The 18,895-nt window shown below is 57.3% G+C and overlaps 1 protein-coding gene across 1 annotated transcript in view; it reads left to right on the forward strand.

The window, feature by feature from the left end:
- Window positions 1-18,895, forward strand: part of Tmem132d (transmembrane protein 132D) — a 482,864-nt gene that overhangs the window by 182,204 nt on the left and 281,765 nt on the right. Inside the window, exon 4 of the mRNA XM_004635957.2 lies at window positions 17,541-17,687. Coding sequence (XP_004636014.1) covers window positions 17,541-17,687 — 147 coding nt within the window. The remainder of the gene's footprint in view (window positions 1-17,540; window positions 17,688-18,895) is intronic.

Below are 18,895 nucleotides of genomic sequence, written 5' to 3' on the forward strand. Positions count from 1 at the left end.
TCTCTCTCTCTCTCTCTGTCTCTCTCTGTCTCTCTCTGTCTCTCTCTGTCTCTGTCTCTCTGTCTTTGTCTCTCTGTCTCTGTCTCTCTCTGTCTCTGTCTCTCTCTCTGTCTCTCTCTCTGTCTGTCTCTCTCTGTCTCTGTCTCTCTGTCTTTGTCTCTCTGTCTCTGTCTGTCTGTCTGTCTGTCTGTCTGTCTGTCTGTCTGTCTCTCTCTCTCTCTCTCTCTCTCTCTCTCTCTGTAAACTTTTGCTTCTTCCCTTTTCCAGGGAGGCAGAACTCTAAGCCAACTCATGCGGTCCACATTAGAGGAGCAGGAAGGGAATTCCGAGGCTTGCCACCTCTGCTCAGGGGCGTGGCCTCCCGGACCTTTGGGAGCAGACAGCCCTTCCAGCTGTGCGCCTGCCGGGGACCCTAGCACGTCCCTGGGCTCCACTGGAGGGCTCTTGGCAGGGGACTTCAGGCCCGGGTCCTCAGATCAGAGCGCGTGTGCCCTGTCTTATGTGAAAGCAGCCCGGGCACGTGTGTGTCCAGGGCTGGAGGACCTTCTGTCCTCCCAGGGCTCTTCTGCGTTTGCTCATTCCTAAATTTGTCTCCCTAAAACATACCTAGAGTACTGAGCTTCGCCTTTTTGTTTTTTACTTTTTTTTCTCTAAAAAAAGAAAAAGGGAGGGAGGGAGAGTGGGAGGGAAGCAGACAGACCCTTCGCTCTTGCATCCAGGATTGCTGTGAGATGCTGGTCACTGTGGGCTGTCAGGCCTGCAGTGGGCCAACGCCTAGAGCCAGCGGGGACCTGCCGGTGTCTTGGGGACGGCACCTCCCTGTGGACCAGATCACGGGGCCTCTCGAGCTGCACGTTGTCTCACTCTTTGCTTCCAGTGACGTAGCAGGAGCCTGGCTGAATTGCTACCCCCTTCACACTGCTTTCCGGGACAGACCACGGTGCCATTTTTGTCACTGGAGGGGTTCAGACAAGAGAGCCACACTGCTCTCTCAACTGCACTCAGCTCAGCCTTTCCCGGACTGTCTCTGGAATGGAAGCACAGGGATTGAAAGGACGCCCGCCTCGTCTTGTTCTAACAGCCGTGGACATGCAGCCCAGTGGGAGTAAGGGGGAGCCCGGCTCCCAGCGACTGGGATGCGACCGCCTCCTCTCGCTACCTCTCCCTGTCCACACCTGTCTCCCACCTGGCCTTCGCCAGTCCTCCTGGTAAGCACTTCGCCTGGGAATATTTTGGGGTTGCTTCACACTTTCCATCCAGTCGGACCCCAAGGGAGTGTGTCCTCTCCGTGAGCCCGAGAAGGAGCCGGTGGCCCTGTGACATGCTGGGGCCAGGACCACACGTGTCCCAAGGCCATGCTCCTGAAGCAGGATGAGATTCTTTTCAGGTCTTTCTTTGGCTGGGAAACACTGGAGCACCGTGGGGTGACTAGCATTCTGGGGTCCAGCAGGCTGCGTCCCCGCCTCTCCACCCAGAGCTCCCCTCCCAGGAAAACCCAAGTCCGTGCTGCCTGAAGTCCGCAGAGGAGGTGTTGTTCCTGACTTAAACACTGCAGTGGAGGTGCCGACCACACAGCCTCTTTTCTGTTATTTATTGCATTTCTCAGAATATTTCACTGCTTTATGTAGAGTGATTGTTCTCTGTAATTTATGACCTATTAATTTTTGCGTGAATATGAAAAATTATAATGGCACATCAAGGTAGAAGTCTTATTTATTTCAGAATATTTACTTGAGAAATCAGATCGGACACCCCAGGGATTTGACAGAGACAGCGCTGCGCACTGACTGCCAGGTGGCTCTACCCCGCCCTCTGTGGGTCACCAGGAACAGACTTGACAAGGTGGCCGCCTGCAGAGTTGGGACCGAAGAATTCAAGGAGGGCATCTGCTGTGAGAGCTGGGGCTCCCGTCACTCTCTGCAGAATGACATGGAGCCCTCGAGGTTAAGTGAGAGGTCTGCGCTGGGAGCCAAGGGACAGACCTCTGAAGGCGATGGCGACGAATGGCGTCCTTTGAGGAGGCAGAAGCAAGCCCTCTCTTTCCCCTTTTAGTCCGTCCAAGCCTCAAGCCTATTAGTGGGTCGGTTTTGACCCCCAGCCGGGGCAGGGCTTGCATCTTCTGGGAGTCGGTCACCCAGGCCACAGAGCCGCACCAAGCCGGCGTTGCTCACGCAAGTTGGCAGCACAGCTCGCTGCCACGCCCTCCCTGCCCGCACCACGCACGAGGCCCGGACCTGCTCATTTGATGCCCGGAAGTTTGGACCTCCCCACCTGACTACCACGTGTTCGTCTTTGTTTCTGCGTGGAAGCATTTGGACACCGTGGGCATGAGGAAAAAATAAACTGAATTGAAGTAAATGAATAAAATAGAATGAATTCTTTTGCATGTTTTGTTTCAGGAAATAGCCGAGTGATCAGTAACAGGCTTCAAACATGAACACAGAGCACAAGGTAAAAATTCTATGAAGCAAGTGAAGTAGGCAGAGGATCCTAAGAGGGAAAAGTGGCCGGTGTAGAGCTGAACTCTTGCAAAGAAGACAGTGAGTGATTGTGAGGTCTATTTATTTTCCAAAGGGAAAGATGGTGCCTATCAAGTCACTCTGGTATTTAGATGCCACTGAAAACTTTAAAAAGTGGGATGTAACAGTTTGACTTCAAAATGTCAATAGTTACAATATACTGAAAATTCCAACCTTTGTAGCTTAGTATGGAAAATTTTAAATGTCAACTTCAAAATGTGCCAGGGGTACAGACTTTTGTCAGAATTATTCCAGAGCTTGCTCTGATGGACTTTTTCCACGGTGATAGAACTGGCAGTACCTGTGCTGCTGCCCAGGGCAGTGGTCCACGTCCACATGCACGTCCATATCCACGACCACGTGCACATCCACGTCCACATCTGCATGGGCCTGCTGGATCCTGACCTGTTGCTATGTAACTGAGAGCTGGATTTATTTCATTTTATTTTGACTCATTTCACTTGAGGCGGGTCCACGTGACGGAGGCCAGGGTGATTTCCAGGGTGTGCACCACAGCAAGGGGACCGGGTTATTTGACCCTCAGGTGCAGAAGAGTTGCCAGTACTATGGCAAAATCATTGACATAGTGTGCTTTAGAAAGAATGCGACGTGCTGTGCGGCGGTGCTGGAGGTGCTTCCCGCCTCCGCAGACAGGCCTGTGCCTTTCCCTCAGGCGCTCGTGCTGCATAAGCCTTCGTTCCTGGACCACTGGACGTCCTGGAAGCTTCCCGAGTGCACGGCGGAATGCGTTAGGGTTCAGGCTGAGCCTGGGCTTTGGAGCGATCTTGGGGTCCTCTCCCCACCGCATGTCCTCCTCAGGTGCCGGGGGCGGGGAGGGCAGGAGTGGTGGCTGAGGCAGAGGTCACTCCTTTCCTCTCCCTGTGGCACAGCCCAGCGGGTGCGTGGGGCGCTGGGTCAGGAAGGCCCCCAGGGCGGGCGTCGGAGGAGAGAGCTTAGCTTCATTGTTCCAGGACGGGAGAGTCTGTCCACGTGTGCTCCCGGGGCTTGGGCCTGCAGCAACCGAGACAGAGCGGATGTCTGCACATTCGTGACAGAACAGCGGTGTCTGAGCAGCACTCGATAAAAGGAAAGGCGAGAAACCCCTGCAGCCCCAGATCTAAGCGTCCCATTCTCTTCTATGCGAATCCGTGTGCTTTCTGGTCACCCACAGCGAAGTGGGCCCCACACAAACCACGATGTTCGGAACTGGCTGGCTTCGGTGTGTGTCGTAAACAGGGGTGCTTCTGCGTTTCCTGTCCGTCTGTCACCAAATGGCGGCCCGAGGGGATGGTGGAGAAACAGCTGAGTCACGTGAAGAACTTTGCCAGAGTCGAACGCTGCACTACACACGTGCCTTTCTCTGAAAATTTACTTGAAGTAGGAACAATATGAATTGCAAAATAAGTTGTAAGGCTTCCGGGGTACCTTGCTTCCTCTGAGGGCACTGTGTGTCTTTCCACACCTCAGCGTTTTTGAGCTAGAGCTCCGCTCTCGGGTCTCTCGCAGGACCCTGCCGCTTATCAGGGGAGCAGGCTCAGCTGGGAGCGGCGGAGGTCACGCAGGGTGACGCTGTGGCTCCAGGCTCGCCCGTGCCCATCCACAGTGCTCTATGTCACAGGCCCTCCCAAAACAAACCGCCTTTCCCCGAGGACAGCAACCGAGTCACACGGGTCCTGTCGTGGGCTCAATCTGTCCCCGCGCCCTGCAGCGCACAGCCAGCTCCACGTGAGTGCCACTGGGCCACCGGCGCTAATAAAAGCCGAGTCTGAATTCTGTGTGATCAGCTCCTCTTTCCGGTTTGGAAGCGAAGGCTTCGCGACGGAATTAGCACTGGGTGGCGGCGCCCATTACTGTCATTGTTTTTACTGACAGCAGAAGAATTGGCAGAGTGTGTGGTGCTCTGAAAGGATGGGAGAGAGACGGGGAAATTACAGGGCAGCTGTGTTGTCGGGAGGGCTGGGGGCTTGGGGACACAGAGGGCTGGAGGACAGAGTGATTCAGGTGATGGAGGTGACAGAGGGACAGGGAGAAGGCTGCAGAGAAGCAGGCCATGGGGACCAGCGGCTCTGGCCCAGCCCTGTCCATGATGCTCAGGAAGTGCAGGAAGCCGGGTCCAGTGGAGCCCATGAGGGACACACGCCGTCCAGGCAGCTGAAGGAACTTGGAGGAGCAGGACCCTGCCTTCTCCCCGCAGGAAAGGGAGCAAAGAGCAGGCTGACAGCGGATGCCGCAGTGATTTCCACTTTAGGTGGAGGTTGGAGCCAGGTGAGCCATGGGCAGAGCTTTGGGTCTGGAGAGAGGCCTCCCGGGACACTGTGGGCCTCAATAGGCAAGACAGGAGTGTGGTCCTGGTCCCTTCTCATGGGTCTCAACACGGGGCTTCCCTCTGCACCCTTCTCTGAGGGCCATCCTCTGCATCAACTCTCCTGCCCTGGGCTGACCCCACCCCATGTCCATTGCCGCAGCCTTCCTGGGTGTCTTTTGCCCCAGTTTATTAAGAGACATGAATCTAACTCCATACCAAGCGCATGTGTCCCAGTCCATGGGCGTCCAGCTGGGGCATGGAGGAAGTCCTTGTCCAGGATCCAACCTGTGCCCAGCGGCTTGAAGGGAGGGCTGGGGAGGAGCCACAGCAGGCGTGGCTGTGGAAAGGACCCCACAGAGGCAGATATGGAGGGGTCAGGACCCCCACATGCACCCTGCAGCTTGCACCTGCTGCTGTGGGGAGGTCTCAGCCAACAGCCAGGGTGAAGGGTGATTGGGACCCAGAACAACACTAGGGGAAGTCAGGGCATCAGTCCATCCAGGTCAGATTTGTGGACGGTACAGACTGTGGTGGGACCCTTCCTGGGTGGAAGCTACTTGTGAAGAATCAGGACGCATCCATGGGTGGGAGCAAGCAGGCACAGCAGGTCCAGTGAGTCTGGGGATGGCAGGACCACAGAGCGGATAGGGCTTCCCTCAGGTACATTTGGGGATAAGGGGCAGAGCCTCCTTGGCCCTGGGTTGGAGAGCCACCCATGGGCGTGCCTTCCCAGCTCCATACGCTGCGGTGCTAGCTGGGACCACAGACACCTTAGACTTGGCAAGAGCCTCAAGTTGGCTTGGCCCTGGATCCCACCCATCTGCTGGGGATGGACACCAGGCTCTGGGAGCCGGGAGGAGCAGTTCCCGCGTGATAGTGTCTCCTCAGTGTCCTCCACGTTAAGCATCTGGGGTGGGGTGCAGACCACATGGAGGGCAGAGGTCACACAAGGGGGTGTAGTGAGAGCAGAGCCTGGCAGCCGGTGCCACAGAGGGTGCCCTGGTTTCCACAGTGTGGGTGGTGAGGGCAGTGTGGAGACTGGGAAGCGAGGACACAAGGATGACAGTGGCCAACACGGAGGTCTTGGGAACACAGCCGTGGCTCCCACGGAGCTGGGCACCCACCCATGGGCCACTCACCAAGGATCCCAGGAGGCTATGGGGGCAGCCCTGAGGCTGCTCGAGTGAGTGTTGTCCCCTTCTGGCAGTGGGCATGGGTGGCACAGTGAGTCTGCTTGTACCAGCAGCTCTCATGATGGGCAGCGTGATGTCATCTAAGCCAAGCTGGGGGTGACCTGGACATCAGGTGACATTTCAGATTTGGGGAAATAGTTACTATCTAGGGAACAGTTGATCACTGAGCGACACATACTTGATAGGTAGATAGGTACATTCATACCTGCACGCATAGGTATATAGGCAAGTGACAGATAAAAACAGAGATAGCTATAGCTGTAGACGAATGATAGATTGCAGAGGGAGGCATGGATAGATTGTAGCGAGTGACAGATATAGAGATGATAGATCAATGAGCAGGAGATAAATAGGGATAGATCGCAGACTATGGCTATCGAGGGATGGACACGTGTCATATGGATCGCCTTCTAGTTGCTAGGTCAAAGCACCTGCTAGTTGAAGGAGACAGTGGCTTGGCTCACAGTTTCCACGGGTGCTGTGCATGATCAGCCAGCACCAAGGCCGAGGGAGCGTGGCAGCAGAGCCTGGTGGAGGAGGGCCACCCCCCTCACACCCTCCTCAGCTCCCTGTGGAGAGAACAAGCAGCCAGGGGAGAGGGGGGACACCCCTCCAGGCCCCGCCTCCTGGCAGCCAGCGCCCCCACAGGACACAGAGGCATCACGGCTGTGGAGGTGGGGGAAGCGGTCGGGATGTGGCTGCCTGTCCCCAGCCCAGCCTTTCTGTCACCAACTGGCTCATGTTTAAATGTTGGCGGAGGCATTTCCAGACCTCCACGGGACACGCGTCCTTCAGCTCTTCCTGAGCACCATTCACCTCTTCTCAGGTCTCCACCGACCGACTGCACTTTCTCCCCCAATCTTGTCTTTTGAGCAGCTTTATTAAGGTGTCGTTCAAGTCCCGTAACACTCAGCCATTGTGGTTGTAGAGTCAGGTGATTTTAGCAGCTCTGGAGGTGCACAGCTGCCGCTGCAGTGACATCCAGGGCATTCCTGTCATCTTTCACCCGCGGATATTTATTCCCGACTGCCATCCTCAGCCCGAGGCAAACGCCAGTCGACCTTCCTTCTCTTTAAATTTGCTTCATCTTAACCTCTCAGGAAATGTTAGCTTTCCTTCCCTTAGCATGATTTTCAAAGTCTTTATCGGTCCACGCCAGCCGTCCCTAGTGGCTGCATGCTCCTTGGGAGCTGGTGCCTGGTCACGGCGGGCCTCACTTCCGTTAGTCTGGGAGGACCCACCCTGACGTGCGCGGAAGGACCTTCCTCCGGACGAGGACCCGGGCTTCGTTCCCGCCTGCGTGATGCTGCTGCCACAGCCCCCGTTCGCGATCTTCAATTGGGAAACCCCGGCGTGTGGCGCGGTCTCTGTTCCGCGCCAGGGCAGGAGTGTGGGCCTGTTCAAGCGTGCAGATGCTGGCACTGTGACAGCGCAGGCACCTTATTCCTTCCAGGGACAAGTACAGGGCCCTGATCTCATTGGTCCTCGGGACACAGGAAGGAGGTGATGGGGACTGAGTTCTGCAAGGAAAACATCTACATCTGCAGGATGCCAGAGGATGGTGGGGCTGAGGCCCGGAGAGGGCAGGGCAGGGGAGGGGCGTGGCCCGCGGAGGGGCGTGGCCCGGGGTGGGACCCGTGAAGGGGCGGGGCAGGGGAGGGGCGTGGCCCGCGGAGGGGCGTGGCCTGGGGAGGGCGGGACCCACGAAGAGGCGGGACAGGGGAGGGGCATGGCCCAGGGAGGGCGGAGCAGGGGAGGGGCGTGGCCCGCGGAGGGGCGTGGCCTGGGAGGGTGCGGCCCATGAAGAGGCAGGGCAGGGGAGGGGCGTGGCCCGTGAAGGGGCGTGGTCTGGGGAGGGCGGGACCCACGAAGAGGCGGGGCAGGGGAGGAGTGGGGCTCGCCCCGAAGTGGTGCCCGCAGCCCATCAGTGCTGTGAGGGTCTCTGCCGCTCGGGTCTCAAGGTGAGCCAAAGCCTGGGATACTTCTTGAAAGAAGTGTCTTAGTGTTTAGTGTTGGCTTGCATTGTTGAAATGAAATGATTACGTCAGAAAAAGCATTGCAGGACAAAGCCCTTCCGCGAGCTGCCGCGTGGTGGCTTCAAGAGTGAGCAGGACTTCCAAGCAGGGCTGTGACGGGACCAAGGACGCGAGGAAGGTGACGGCCCACTTCTGGTCAGTGCTCTGCTGCCCACGTGCTCCGACACGGCACAGAGCACGCCTGAGTCACACTGTGGACTTTGGCCACCCTCCCATCCACAGATGACATGAGCAGGACCGGGAAGGGCAGGAGGCTGTGTGGGTCACTGCTCCACAGTCTCAGGCTCTCGGAGAGGCCTGGAGAGCAGGCAAGACCATGGCAGCCTTGAGCTCGGGAGGCCGGCGCTGGTTCCTGCCAGGCCTAGCAGGTCCCCTGTCACATGGAACCGGACCACTGGCTGCTCCTCCTCCCGCAGCAGCTGACACCTCTGTGCTGGCCCCAAGGTCCCACGGCGAGGGTCACAGAGGTGACAAGCCTGGCCGCTGTCCCACTCTGATGCCTGAGTCTGGGGCTTCCTGTGGCCTAGGGCACAAAGCTTCACCCCAGCCCCAGGAGGAGCATGAGAGACGAGGGAGAGGCTGCTGTGGTGACCCTGGAAACAGCTGCTGTGCCTGCAAGCAGCACCGGGCCAGCGAGGAGATGGACAGACTTAGGTCAGCAGTGAGGATGTGCACACAGTCCCTTGTCCACGCTCGCACTCTGCTCTGCCTCCCCAAGTTTCCTTCATCATTTACAGTCGGCTCAGCCTGTAGCATTCTGTGTCCTCGCCGTGGCTGGTGATGGAAGTGAAATTCTTACGTAACTGTTTTCCAATGCAGAGCAGCTGGCTGGGGACACAGAGCGGTGTCATTGCACGTGGCCCCAGAACGTGGGTGCTAAGGGCCCAGCATGGTATCCATGGGCCCTCCCTGGGACATAGGCAGGTGGTGCCAGACTTGGGGTAGGGTGGAAGGATGGGCAGCTCGGCAAGAAAGGGCCGCGGCGGAGGGGCGCCGTGCACAGGGCCCCAGAACCGACCCACTTGAGAGTGCAGACACATGGGCTGGGACATGGCTTTGCTCTGTGGACCCCAGAACTGGGAGAGCCGCACCTGACAGTTGAAACCTGCGATCTGGGGTGACTATGTCTTAATTCTACCAGCAAACAAGGTTCGCACATCCCAGTCAGCTGTCATGTACCTGGGGAGCAGGGTCTTCAAGCCTTCAAAGCTCTGATGCGGGCTGCACGGCCCTGCACCCTCTGTGAGCCGGAGCCCGGGCTGAGGTGCAGGCCACAGTGGCCCCTCTGTGCTGTCCTGACCTTGGGCTGGACATGTCCCTCTGTGGGCCAGGAGATGCAGGCCTGGCTCGTGCTTTGCATGTCCAGGGGCTGCTATTTGGAATGGGAGTCATGATACCTTCTCCCATTAAAATTAATAATATTAGATTGAATATATATGTATATATATATTTATTTATTTAAATATATGTGTATATTTAGTAGCCTTTCGTTTAGCAGCAGGGCTTTGGGATTTAATTAAGGCCGTTATTTACCTCAGAAGAAAAAAATAAGGAGCTGCTTGTGCAGCCTGCATGTTACGAGCAAGCGCTAGGTAGAAAGTCAACTCCCAGCTGCCCGCCGCTGGTCAGTGGAGCGGGGCAGAGGTCTGGCAGTGTGAGTCGTGATGCGGCTTTGGGGGTCCCCGTGACTGGATGAAGCCCACACTTCCTGCCCCCCTCCACCCCGGTGGGGTACCAGCCACCTCAGTGGTGTGACCCAGGTCCACCAGGCCGGTCTGGGCCAGGACACCTGCTGCTTCTCCCCGGGATGGCCGCTCAAGCTGCCTCCCTGTGGCGTGGGTCCCAGCACTCTGGAGTCACCTGCCCAAGAGGACAGGGTGGAGCCACTGCAGGAAGCTGTCCGTGCACGGAACTGCACTTGCGCTTTGCCTTTGCATCTCTCCTGAGGTTTTCTGCTTGTTGGACAGAAGACAGCACTGAGCAGAGCATCGAGGGATGGGTGGGGACAGAGTCACCTTCAGGGACTAGGGGCAGTTTCAGACCGTGTGAGGCAGCTTGCAGGACTCTGCTGGACACTTCGGCAGTGGCGTGAGACCCACTCCTTGCTGAGCCCCAGCGGGACCCCTGAGGCACTGGACCCGACTCCCACACGTCTACTTCCTGGGAAGTCCAGCGGCCAGGGCCTGCAAGTGTGCAGAACGCGTACCTCTACACCCTCCTGGGGTGCAGGAGGGAGGTGGGAAGAGGCGGGAGGCGCCCTTAGCCAGAATTGAGGCACACTCCTTGCTGGCGTCAGCTGGCGCGACACCGTCCAGACCGGGCTCAGCTGGCCCTGGGGAGAAAGGTGGAGGGAGAGGGTGTGCTTTCCTGGTAGCTCCTGGAAAATCCCTGCACTCCACTGGACCCAATCCTGCAACCAGAAGGATAAGGGACCTTGCTCCAGGTTGTCGTCATGGCTACAGGGAACCTAGGCCTCTGTCCAGGGGAAGCCGGTGCAGGCCGGCCAGGAGCGGCTGGAGGCTCTCAGTCCTCAGTTCACACTTGAGGCGTCCCCGCCTCGCAGCCCCTCCCCCCACCTGGGTGCAGCTGTTCCTGCTCCTCTTTCCCTTCTCTTGGTCTTCTCTTTATCCTTTAAGCCGCAAGTTTGCCTTCGACAATGTGCTTACAGAAGTGGTCTCGCTGAAATAGGAGGCCCCAGATTACCCCCAAAGAGGGAGAGACCTCCAGAAGGACATAGTGCCACCTGATAGTCACGTAGGTCACAAGCGACAGCAATGGAGACTCGGGCCACCTAGGGTGCGGAGAAGGCAGATGATCAGTGAAGGTGAGCAGGGAGGCGGAGCCCACGCCGGAGCCTTCCGGAAGCGAGCTTAACACATATTAAGGACATCACTGCGGATCAGTGGGAAGGGGGGCTGGGGACACGGATGGGGGACCGTTTAATAGAAAGCTTGATGAAAATGAAAGGAGAGGGAAAATCAAGCTGGGGCTCTGTCTCACTCCTCAAAGCAAAATAAATTCCAGAAGGATCAAGGGATTGATCTGCTTAAAATCAGTTTTCTAATAAACAACAACACGGGAACGATGGAGAAATGGTGAGATGGTGAAGGGTAGGAGCGGCCTGTTGCAGAGCCGGAAGCACGGCGGCCCAGAAGTGTTTCCCAGACTTAAGCAGGCTTTGGCTTTTAGGAGAAATCCATGACCAACGTTCAGCACCACTGCATGGACCGAAACACTGCTGACCACCAGAAGGGCACTGCCAAGGCGGCCAGAAACTGCGGGCTCCAGGCGGGGCATGGGGTCCTCTCTGCCCAAGCAGATCGACCCGAGGGCCTGCTCTGACTTGGAAATGCCTTTTGGCTTGTTGTTGTTGACTTTGTTTTTCTTCGAGGCAGGGTCTCATGGCATGGCCTGGCCCGGTCTTGAACTTGCTCTGTACCCCAGGCTGCCCTTGTACTTGTGGAGCTCCTCCTGTCTCAGCCTTCTGGGTGCTGCGGTTCAGGTGTATGCCCCTGCACCCAACCCCTTTTCTTCCCATAAAGATAGTATTCATGGGAGTAAAGAGTTGTCTAAGTGTGGACATTCTCTGACCTGTTTGTTTTAGGGACTGGAGAACATCTGTTCATCTGTCCGATAGACACAGCCGTGCAGATTCCATTCGAATAGTAAGGCAAGTGCCTTAGCATGTAGTTACGGACACACAGGGGCTCCACGAATACTTCCCAGGCTTTTAAAGATGCTTTGTGGTGCCTGAGGACCACAGGATTGTGGGGAGCCGCCCGTGCACATAGCGTTTCTTATTCCTTCTCCATCCCCACCCCTTCTCTCTGCCCTCCTCATTTGCCAAAGATCCCTCTCCTGGCTCCTTTTGTTTGTCTTTGATTTTCCCCTTGAATGTGTGTATGTTTGGGTCATGCTCTGCACGTGTGTGCATGTGTGGTGGGCTGACAACCGGTAGTCAACTTGTTGCATGCAGCTGCACTGAAGCAGTTGCGTGTGGGAGGCCCGCCTGAGGGCTGCTGCTGACAGCATGCGGGCAGAACTGAAGCTTTTGGGGCGCTCTAGGGCTGTGGGTTCCCCTAGAGGAGCTTGTCCTGTCAGCTTTCCTCCTGACCTTGGCTGTTCTCATCGTTGAAGGAGCTCGGAACCTCCTTGTCACTGGGAATGGCTGCGCCTCATTTGGGGGAGCTCTGGTCCTCACCTAGAGCAGTGCTTCCTGGCTCAGTGGGGACGATGGTGCCCTGCTCAGCCTCCTGGAGAAGCTTGGCGTGTTGGCCTTCCTGATGGGAATCAGCTTTTCTTCTCCTCGGAGGAGCTCAGGACCTCACAGTCACTGAGGATGGCCCTGGGACCTTTGTGGGGAGCTCTGGTGCTTACCTTGAGGTTCGCTTCCTGGCTTCAGGGCAGACCCCTCCGCCTGCCGGCAGAGACCCTTCAGCCCGCTGGCACAGGCTTCCGAGCTCCCACCACTGACCTCTGGGCCTTCCTGGCACAGATCTGTGAAGTGGGCCTGCACGGGACATTCTCGTGGCTCTGGGCCTCCAGGTGGCTTCATGGGTGGCACTGTTATGGGCTCCAGGGCTTCAGCTGGACTCAAACAGTGCACTACTGTTGGACCAGGCCACACCCAACCAAGGCCACGTCCAGGCCACACCAGGAGTCTGGGCCACGCCCATTCTGGCTTCACTCCTTTCGGGTCCATACAGTTGTTCATGTGGGGCTCCTCTCCAAGCCACACCCTCCACGGCCAGGCCCTCCTCAAGGCCACGCCTTTCACAAGGCCACGCCCTCCTCAGGGCAGGCCCTTCCCTGGGGCCACGACCATCCAAGCCACACTCCGGGTGTTCTCTCAGGTTCCGCTCTTGGGGACTTGGGGAGTCCCCTCCCTCTGCACAAACTCCTCTTGGTGTTTGATCCTTTCAGGACCTCTGGATGGCAGCTTCTGGCAGCTTGGCAGAGCCAGGGCTCCAACCGGCAGGCCCAGGAGGGGCTGCACGGACGGAGCTAGGCACAAACTCGCTTCCAGCAGTGCGCGGCCCCAGGAGTGACAAGAGTCACTCACTCCTCTTGTAAAAGGGGACCCGGCCGCAGGGCGGGGTCATAGCAGCCTGGCCCACCTTTGTAGTAGGATTGCAACATGGGTCATAGAAGGGGCTCCGGGAGGGTGGGAGCGCTGCATGAGCCAGTTTTAGAGGAGCAGAGGGGAGGGAGGGGGTGGACGTGTCCCCAGGGCACAGGCTGGCCGCGTCTCCTCCACCCCTGTCCTTCTTCCTAGGCTCCCTGTCCAGGACTAAACTCTAGCCATCAGCTTCTGGTTGGCCTTGATCGGCCTCCATAGCTGTGCCTGGGTCAGGGTGGCAGAGAGAAGTCCTGGACTTGAAGTTCTGTCCTCAGGGCCAGAGTCACAGAGGGACAGATCACAGGGACAAGCCTGGGTGCATGACCCTGCGGGGGCAGGTGAGGTGCAGACACCGCAATTCTGCCTCTTCCCAGCGGGTCAGTTGTGTTCCTGGTGCTGTTTGGAGCAGTGTCCTTGCGCCCAGAGAGATAGCTCAGTGGAGTAAGTGCTTGCCTGGAGCAGTGTGCGTGTGCGTGTGCGTGTGCGTGTGCACACAATGCAGGTGGGGCACAACAGGCCCGCTCGTACCCACTGTGCACCTGCAGCCCCACCACGCTTTAGAGACACGATGCCCCGTGCCCAGGCGGGGCTTCTGTGGCTGGTCCAGCCTGCGTGTGCACACTTGGGGGAAAATTATGGCTTTCTCACCTATCACTGAAGTAGATATATTATTAAATATAAATCTTCAGCAAGTGTCTTCGGAAATCAAGTGCTGTGTTTATCTCTGCTTAATGAGGCTGTCAGTGTAACCTGTATTTATTGAGCCACAAGTAGGTTATAAAACTTCCATTAATGACTGGAAGTAACTGAGTTGTCATAAGCAAAGAAGAAATTAGCACTTGGCTCCGACCCAGCGGTGCTGATCCGCAGGGGTTCTAAGAGCTGCCGTCGGGTTCCAGCACTGCTCCTTCCAGCTCTGGGTGAGCATCTCAGTACGGCCACCCCTACGTGGCCGGGGCTGGTGGAGGCCGGGGATCCAGCCCCACGGGCAGGTCGGCCCCCGGGTCCTCCTCCCCACCCTCCCAGGACCCTTCCCCGGCAAGCCCTTCCCTGACTGGGCCCCAACAACTGCCCAAGCAAGGTGCGTTCCCCTGGGGTCCTGCTGGGGGGTCTGTGAAGCTCAGTGCCCCTCCCACACACTCCGGAAGTATTTCCTCTTAGAAAGAGATGAAGGGAAGTGGGGAGGAAAAGGAACTGGGACTGCGTGGGCACGTACGCCGGCTCCCAGCCACGAATGCCGTCATCACGCACTGCCCACAGTGACTGACAACAACACGATTTTAAAGAACAAGGAAAGGCGTGATGCTAGAAGCGATGGCTTCGCAAAGCTGCCCTGGAATCGTTAGCAGCAAGTACTGGGCAGTGTGTGGGTGAAGAAGCCATCGTGGCCTTTTCCTGGAGAGACGTTACCCCAATTCTGAGCTCCTACTCAGGCATCAAACTTAAGAACAGTGTAAGCCTCTTGCGTGTCTGCTGCGGCCTAGGCGCTGATACCTTCTGCATCGTGAAGTGATTGTCACAGCCAGGGGGCTGACCTGCCTATCTAAGGCACGTTTGATTCAATACCTTTCCGGCCAGTGGTGCTCGGGGCGGCAAAAGACTCTGTCTTGTCAGAGTCGCTGTCTGTGGCCAGTCGAGCGTTTCTGCCGCGCATCTCGCTGCCCGCCTCTGCATGACTCTGCCAAGCTAGGGCCGCAGCTTGTCTCTCCGAGCACCTCACCAGGGCCTGGAAGGGCGGGCGGCTCGGGAGCGATGCTCCGAACACCCACTTAGAAGTGCCGAGCCCAGGCCTTCCCTCTGCAAGCACTATACAAACGCACACTGTTGTCCCCTGTGAAATGACGCGTGCGGGACAGTGACCCTCCACAGAGGCTAATGTAGCTCTGAGGGCCATGCACGAGAAACCGCTCCACTGGTGGAGTCGGCTGCCGCCAGCGGTACCTGTGCCCAGGCCCCGTGCAGCCGGGGTCAGCAGGTCACAGGCGAGCTGGCAGCCTCCACATCAGCCATACGCTCTGCTGAGACATGTTATGAGCAGGAGCCCAGAGCCAGGCCGGGTGCCAGCTCCAGAGCCCTTGTCCCCGGGCACCATGCAGGTAGGGCACAGTGGAAGCACCCCTGAGATCCCAGGTCCCGATGCCAGCGCTGGCCAGGCTTGCCAGGCAGGCAGCTGGGCCTAGGCACTGGCTATTTTGAGGGGAGGGGCTGATGGCTTCTGTCCATGGTTACTGGTGTCAAGGGAGGTGCAGGTGGCAGAGGGCAGGAAGCAGGGCTCATCCCAGCAAGAAGAGATAAGGGAGGAGGTGGAGCTGGGGACAAGAATGCCCACCTCCAGGGAACAAGAATGCCCACCTCCAAGGAACATTCTTGGAACCACCTCAGCCAGACCTGCCTTCTAGCAACAGGCCTAAAGACTGGAGGAGCGCAGCACCCCGGGATCCAGTCAGCGTCCATGCCCTGGGGTCTGCGAGGAAGTCCCAGACCTAAAACTTAACAGATCCTGTGGGCCAGCCGAGGCAGCTCTCTGCTGCATGGCACAGTAGAAAATTGTACGCAGCATGGTGTTCTTGCTTAGGCGCAGGCCTGCCCCTTCTCTTCTGCAAGCCCGCTGAGGGCATCGCCTTCTCCCCACTCGCCCTAATACTGGAGCGGCTTCATTTGTTTTCTGCATTGTGCTAGCCAAGGGGTTGGCGGCCAGCACGCAGCCTTGTCCACCTGGAGGCAGACACAGCTAGTGCAAGCCGGGGGCACTTTGCTGGCTCCCCACCTGCTCCTCCCTCTTCCCAGTCACCTCAGGGTGCAGGCTTCCAAACTCTGCAGCTCTTCCCAAGAGAAAAGAAAATTAGAAAAATAGAAAAAGTAGGACCAACAAGATAGCTCAGCAGACTAATTGCCTACTTAGGCAAGTGCAGGGACCAGGGTTCAAGCCCCGGCACAGCAGGCTGCACCGGCCCCACCCCCAGGCACAAGAGCCAGTGACTAAGTCCCTGCAAGATTGCACACGCCTGTAATCCCAGCACCGGGAGGCTAAAAACAGGAGGATCGCTAGAGTCTAGCTGCGTACTGAGATCCTGTTCCAAACACATTAAAAAATAAAAAAGAAAGAAAGAAAAGAAAAATAGCATATCAGGGGTCACAGTCCCCCACATCTCAGCCAGTTTGTAAACCTGACTGCACAGCGTTGTGCTGACTTTCTACTGTAGGCTTCCACTGCCTCTGTGTCTTTTCATTTTAAGTGTTGTAGAGAAAGGTGAGGACCTACGGGGGGACCAGTTAACCTGGGCTTCTTCCTCTGGCAGGAAGCAGTGGCTGGTGTCCTGGAGAATGACTGGTATGCGCAGCATCTACCCTCTTCCCTAGAGAGAGGAAGAAAGAAGGAGGGATGGGAGGGGAGAGAAAGAGAGAGACAGAGACAGAGAGAGACAGAGAGAGAGACAGAGAGAGACAGGGACAGAAAGGAAGGAAGGAAGGAAGGCAGGGAGGGAGGGAGGGAGGGAGGGACAGAGTGGTGGAGAGGTAAAGGAAGGAAGGGACAGTGAGAAGTGGAGGTGGCAGCTGCAGCCCGTGATGCACTCCTCGCTTTGGTAGCCTTGCTTTCGCCCAGAGCGTGGACAGAGCGTGGGCAGCACCACACGGCGGCTGCACGGTGCTGTACTGCAGTGTGTGTGTGCTCAGCTCCTCAGGGCCAGCACCACACGTGTCCTTGGAAGCCAGAGCAGTGTCCTCACCCTCCTGCCTGGGATTTGAGTCCCGCTTCCATGTGTGTGAACTGTGTGGGACCCAGGCTCTCTGTTGGCCCCATGGCAATGCCGTGGTCCTGACCTTGTGAGCATCTATGAGCAGCAAGCAGGATGGCATTAGCTCAGGGTCTGAGGGCTGTTGGCATCTGGCACCTGTCCACACTCTTGGATCCACGCCCTGGGCTTGGGCATCTTGGCACCAGACGCTAGCTCCTGAAGGTTCATGGTGCCTGGCACAGAGGCGCCCCTCTCGAAGGTGCCTACACATTAGAAAGTCTGCTTTTGCATTTTAGCTTATTTCCTGTTTCTCTTTGATTTGCCCAGTGTAAGGGTTTTCAGGGAGCTCTTTGCTTTGTGCTTTAATTAACAGCATAAACTGGGACAAGGCCTCTGCACCTCTTCTGTAGCTACTGTTTTGTTTGCTCAAGGCTGGAGCCCTGCCCTGCTCCTGACTGAAAGGTGGAGATAAGCGGGAGAGAAGCACAGGCAGGTTGGAAAACGCCGGCAGAGCTGTGCGCGGGCTCCCAGCTGCGGGGCGACCTGCCCAAGGCGGTCCCGGAGTTCCCCTACCCAGCAGTGCCCCGAGGGCCCCGGAGCTGACTCAGACGTGTGCTTCCTGTCCCCACAGGGCTAAGGTGAAGAAAGGCGTGAGCATCGCTGGGGTGAGGGCCAGCAATCCCGCCGTGTGGGACATCAAGGAGAGCTCGGAGTCCTCCGGGAAGTACGCACCTGCTGTCATCGTGTGTCACAAGAAGGCTGCTGCCTCTGCCAACAGGTGAGTGGCACGGGCGGGCGCATCCACATCAGCAGCAGTGGCGGCCTTGTTGCCATCGTGGTTTGCATGTGGGGTGCGTCCTCTTTGTCAGCCGTGGCTGCAGCGGAGATGGATGGCAGCCCTGACTTGGGAGCCAGGAGTCATCATTCACCGGGGCCTGCCTTCAGCCTCAGCACGGCCGGGCCTGCCGGGCGCCGACGCTGGCGGATTTTGTCTAACACTGATGCTCTGCTTCAGCACAGCCTTGCTTCTACTCGTGTGTCTGGGTGAGCCAGGAAGTCTGGTTGTCACGCGTTGTGCAAGTGTTAGGACACACACAACCCGCGGTGGGGTGCGCCGGCGGTGCGGTGTGCTCGGGCAGGGGGCTTTCCGAGGGAACAGTGCGCTGTCCGCCGTGGAGTTGCAGGGTCTGTGGCTCACTCCAGAGACAAATTAAAAGCAGAATCTGTCTCTGATATCCACCAAATTGGAGATGGTGGATTCACAGCGGGGCAAGGGACTTAGAAACTCAGCCATTCTTGATTTATTCTACTTTCCCAGAAGCTCATTTGTGGCTCTGGAGAATCTCGTCCGCTCACATATTTTGTCACTCGGGCTCGTGTTTGCTCTTTATATTACCGAGAATTTGCACAGTAATGGAAGCATGGGCCTACGCGTGTAGCACCACACTTGCAAGTGCGGTCTTCAACCTCACAGCCGGGGTTGGGAAAGTATTTTGATTTTCCATTATTTAATAAACACAGAGGTAATGAATCTCAGTTGATAGCTATTACTTTTTTTCTTGCTTCATTACCAAGGAGCATTTGAAACCAATTCGGGGATGATTTGATTTGCGTTCCCCTCTGCGCCCCGTGCTCAGGACCAGAGCGTGAGCGACTGGGTCCTGGGTAGAGCTGGTCTGCGCCGTTCTCCTGGGGCTGTGCTTTGACGAGTTCTGTATCTCAACGCCTCACCCAAAGAGCAGCTGAGAGGGAAGGAGGAGGTCTGTATTTGTGTTCTGCCCACAATGTTGATGATGGTGAGATTGGGTGACCCCGACGCTCTCACAGGAGTGGACTGACCCGACCCGACACATACCAGACATGCTGCATGGGTCATAAGGTGCCCTCTCAGAAAGAGCTTTTCAAATAGGTTGGACAGATGGATGGGCAGATAGAGGGATGGACAAACAGATGAATGGGGGGATGCATGGAAAATGGAAGATGGAT

The sequence above is a fragment of the Octodon degus genome, unplaced genomic scaffold (genome assembly GCF_000260255.1).
Source record: "Octodon degus isolate 3935 unplaced genomic scaffold, OctDeg1.0 scaffold00076, whole genome shotgun sequence".
Classification (NCBI taxonomy): Eukaryota; Metazoa; Chordata; class Mammalia; order Rodentia; family Octodontidae; genus Octodon; species Octodon degus.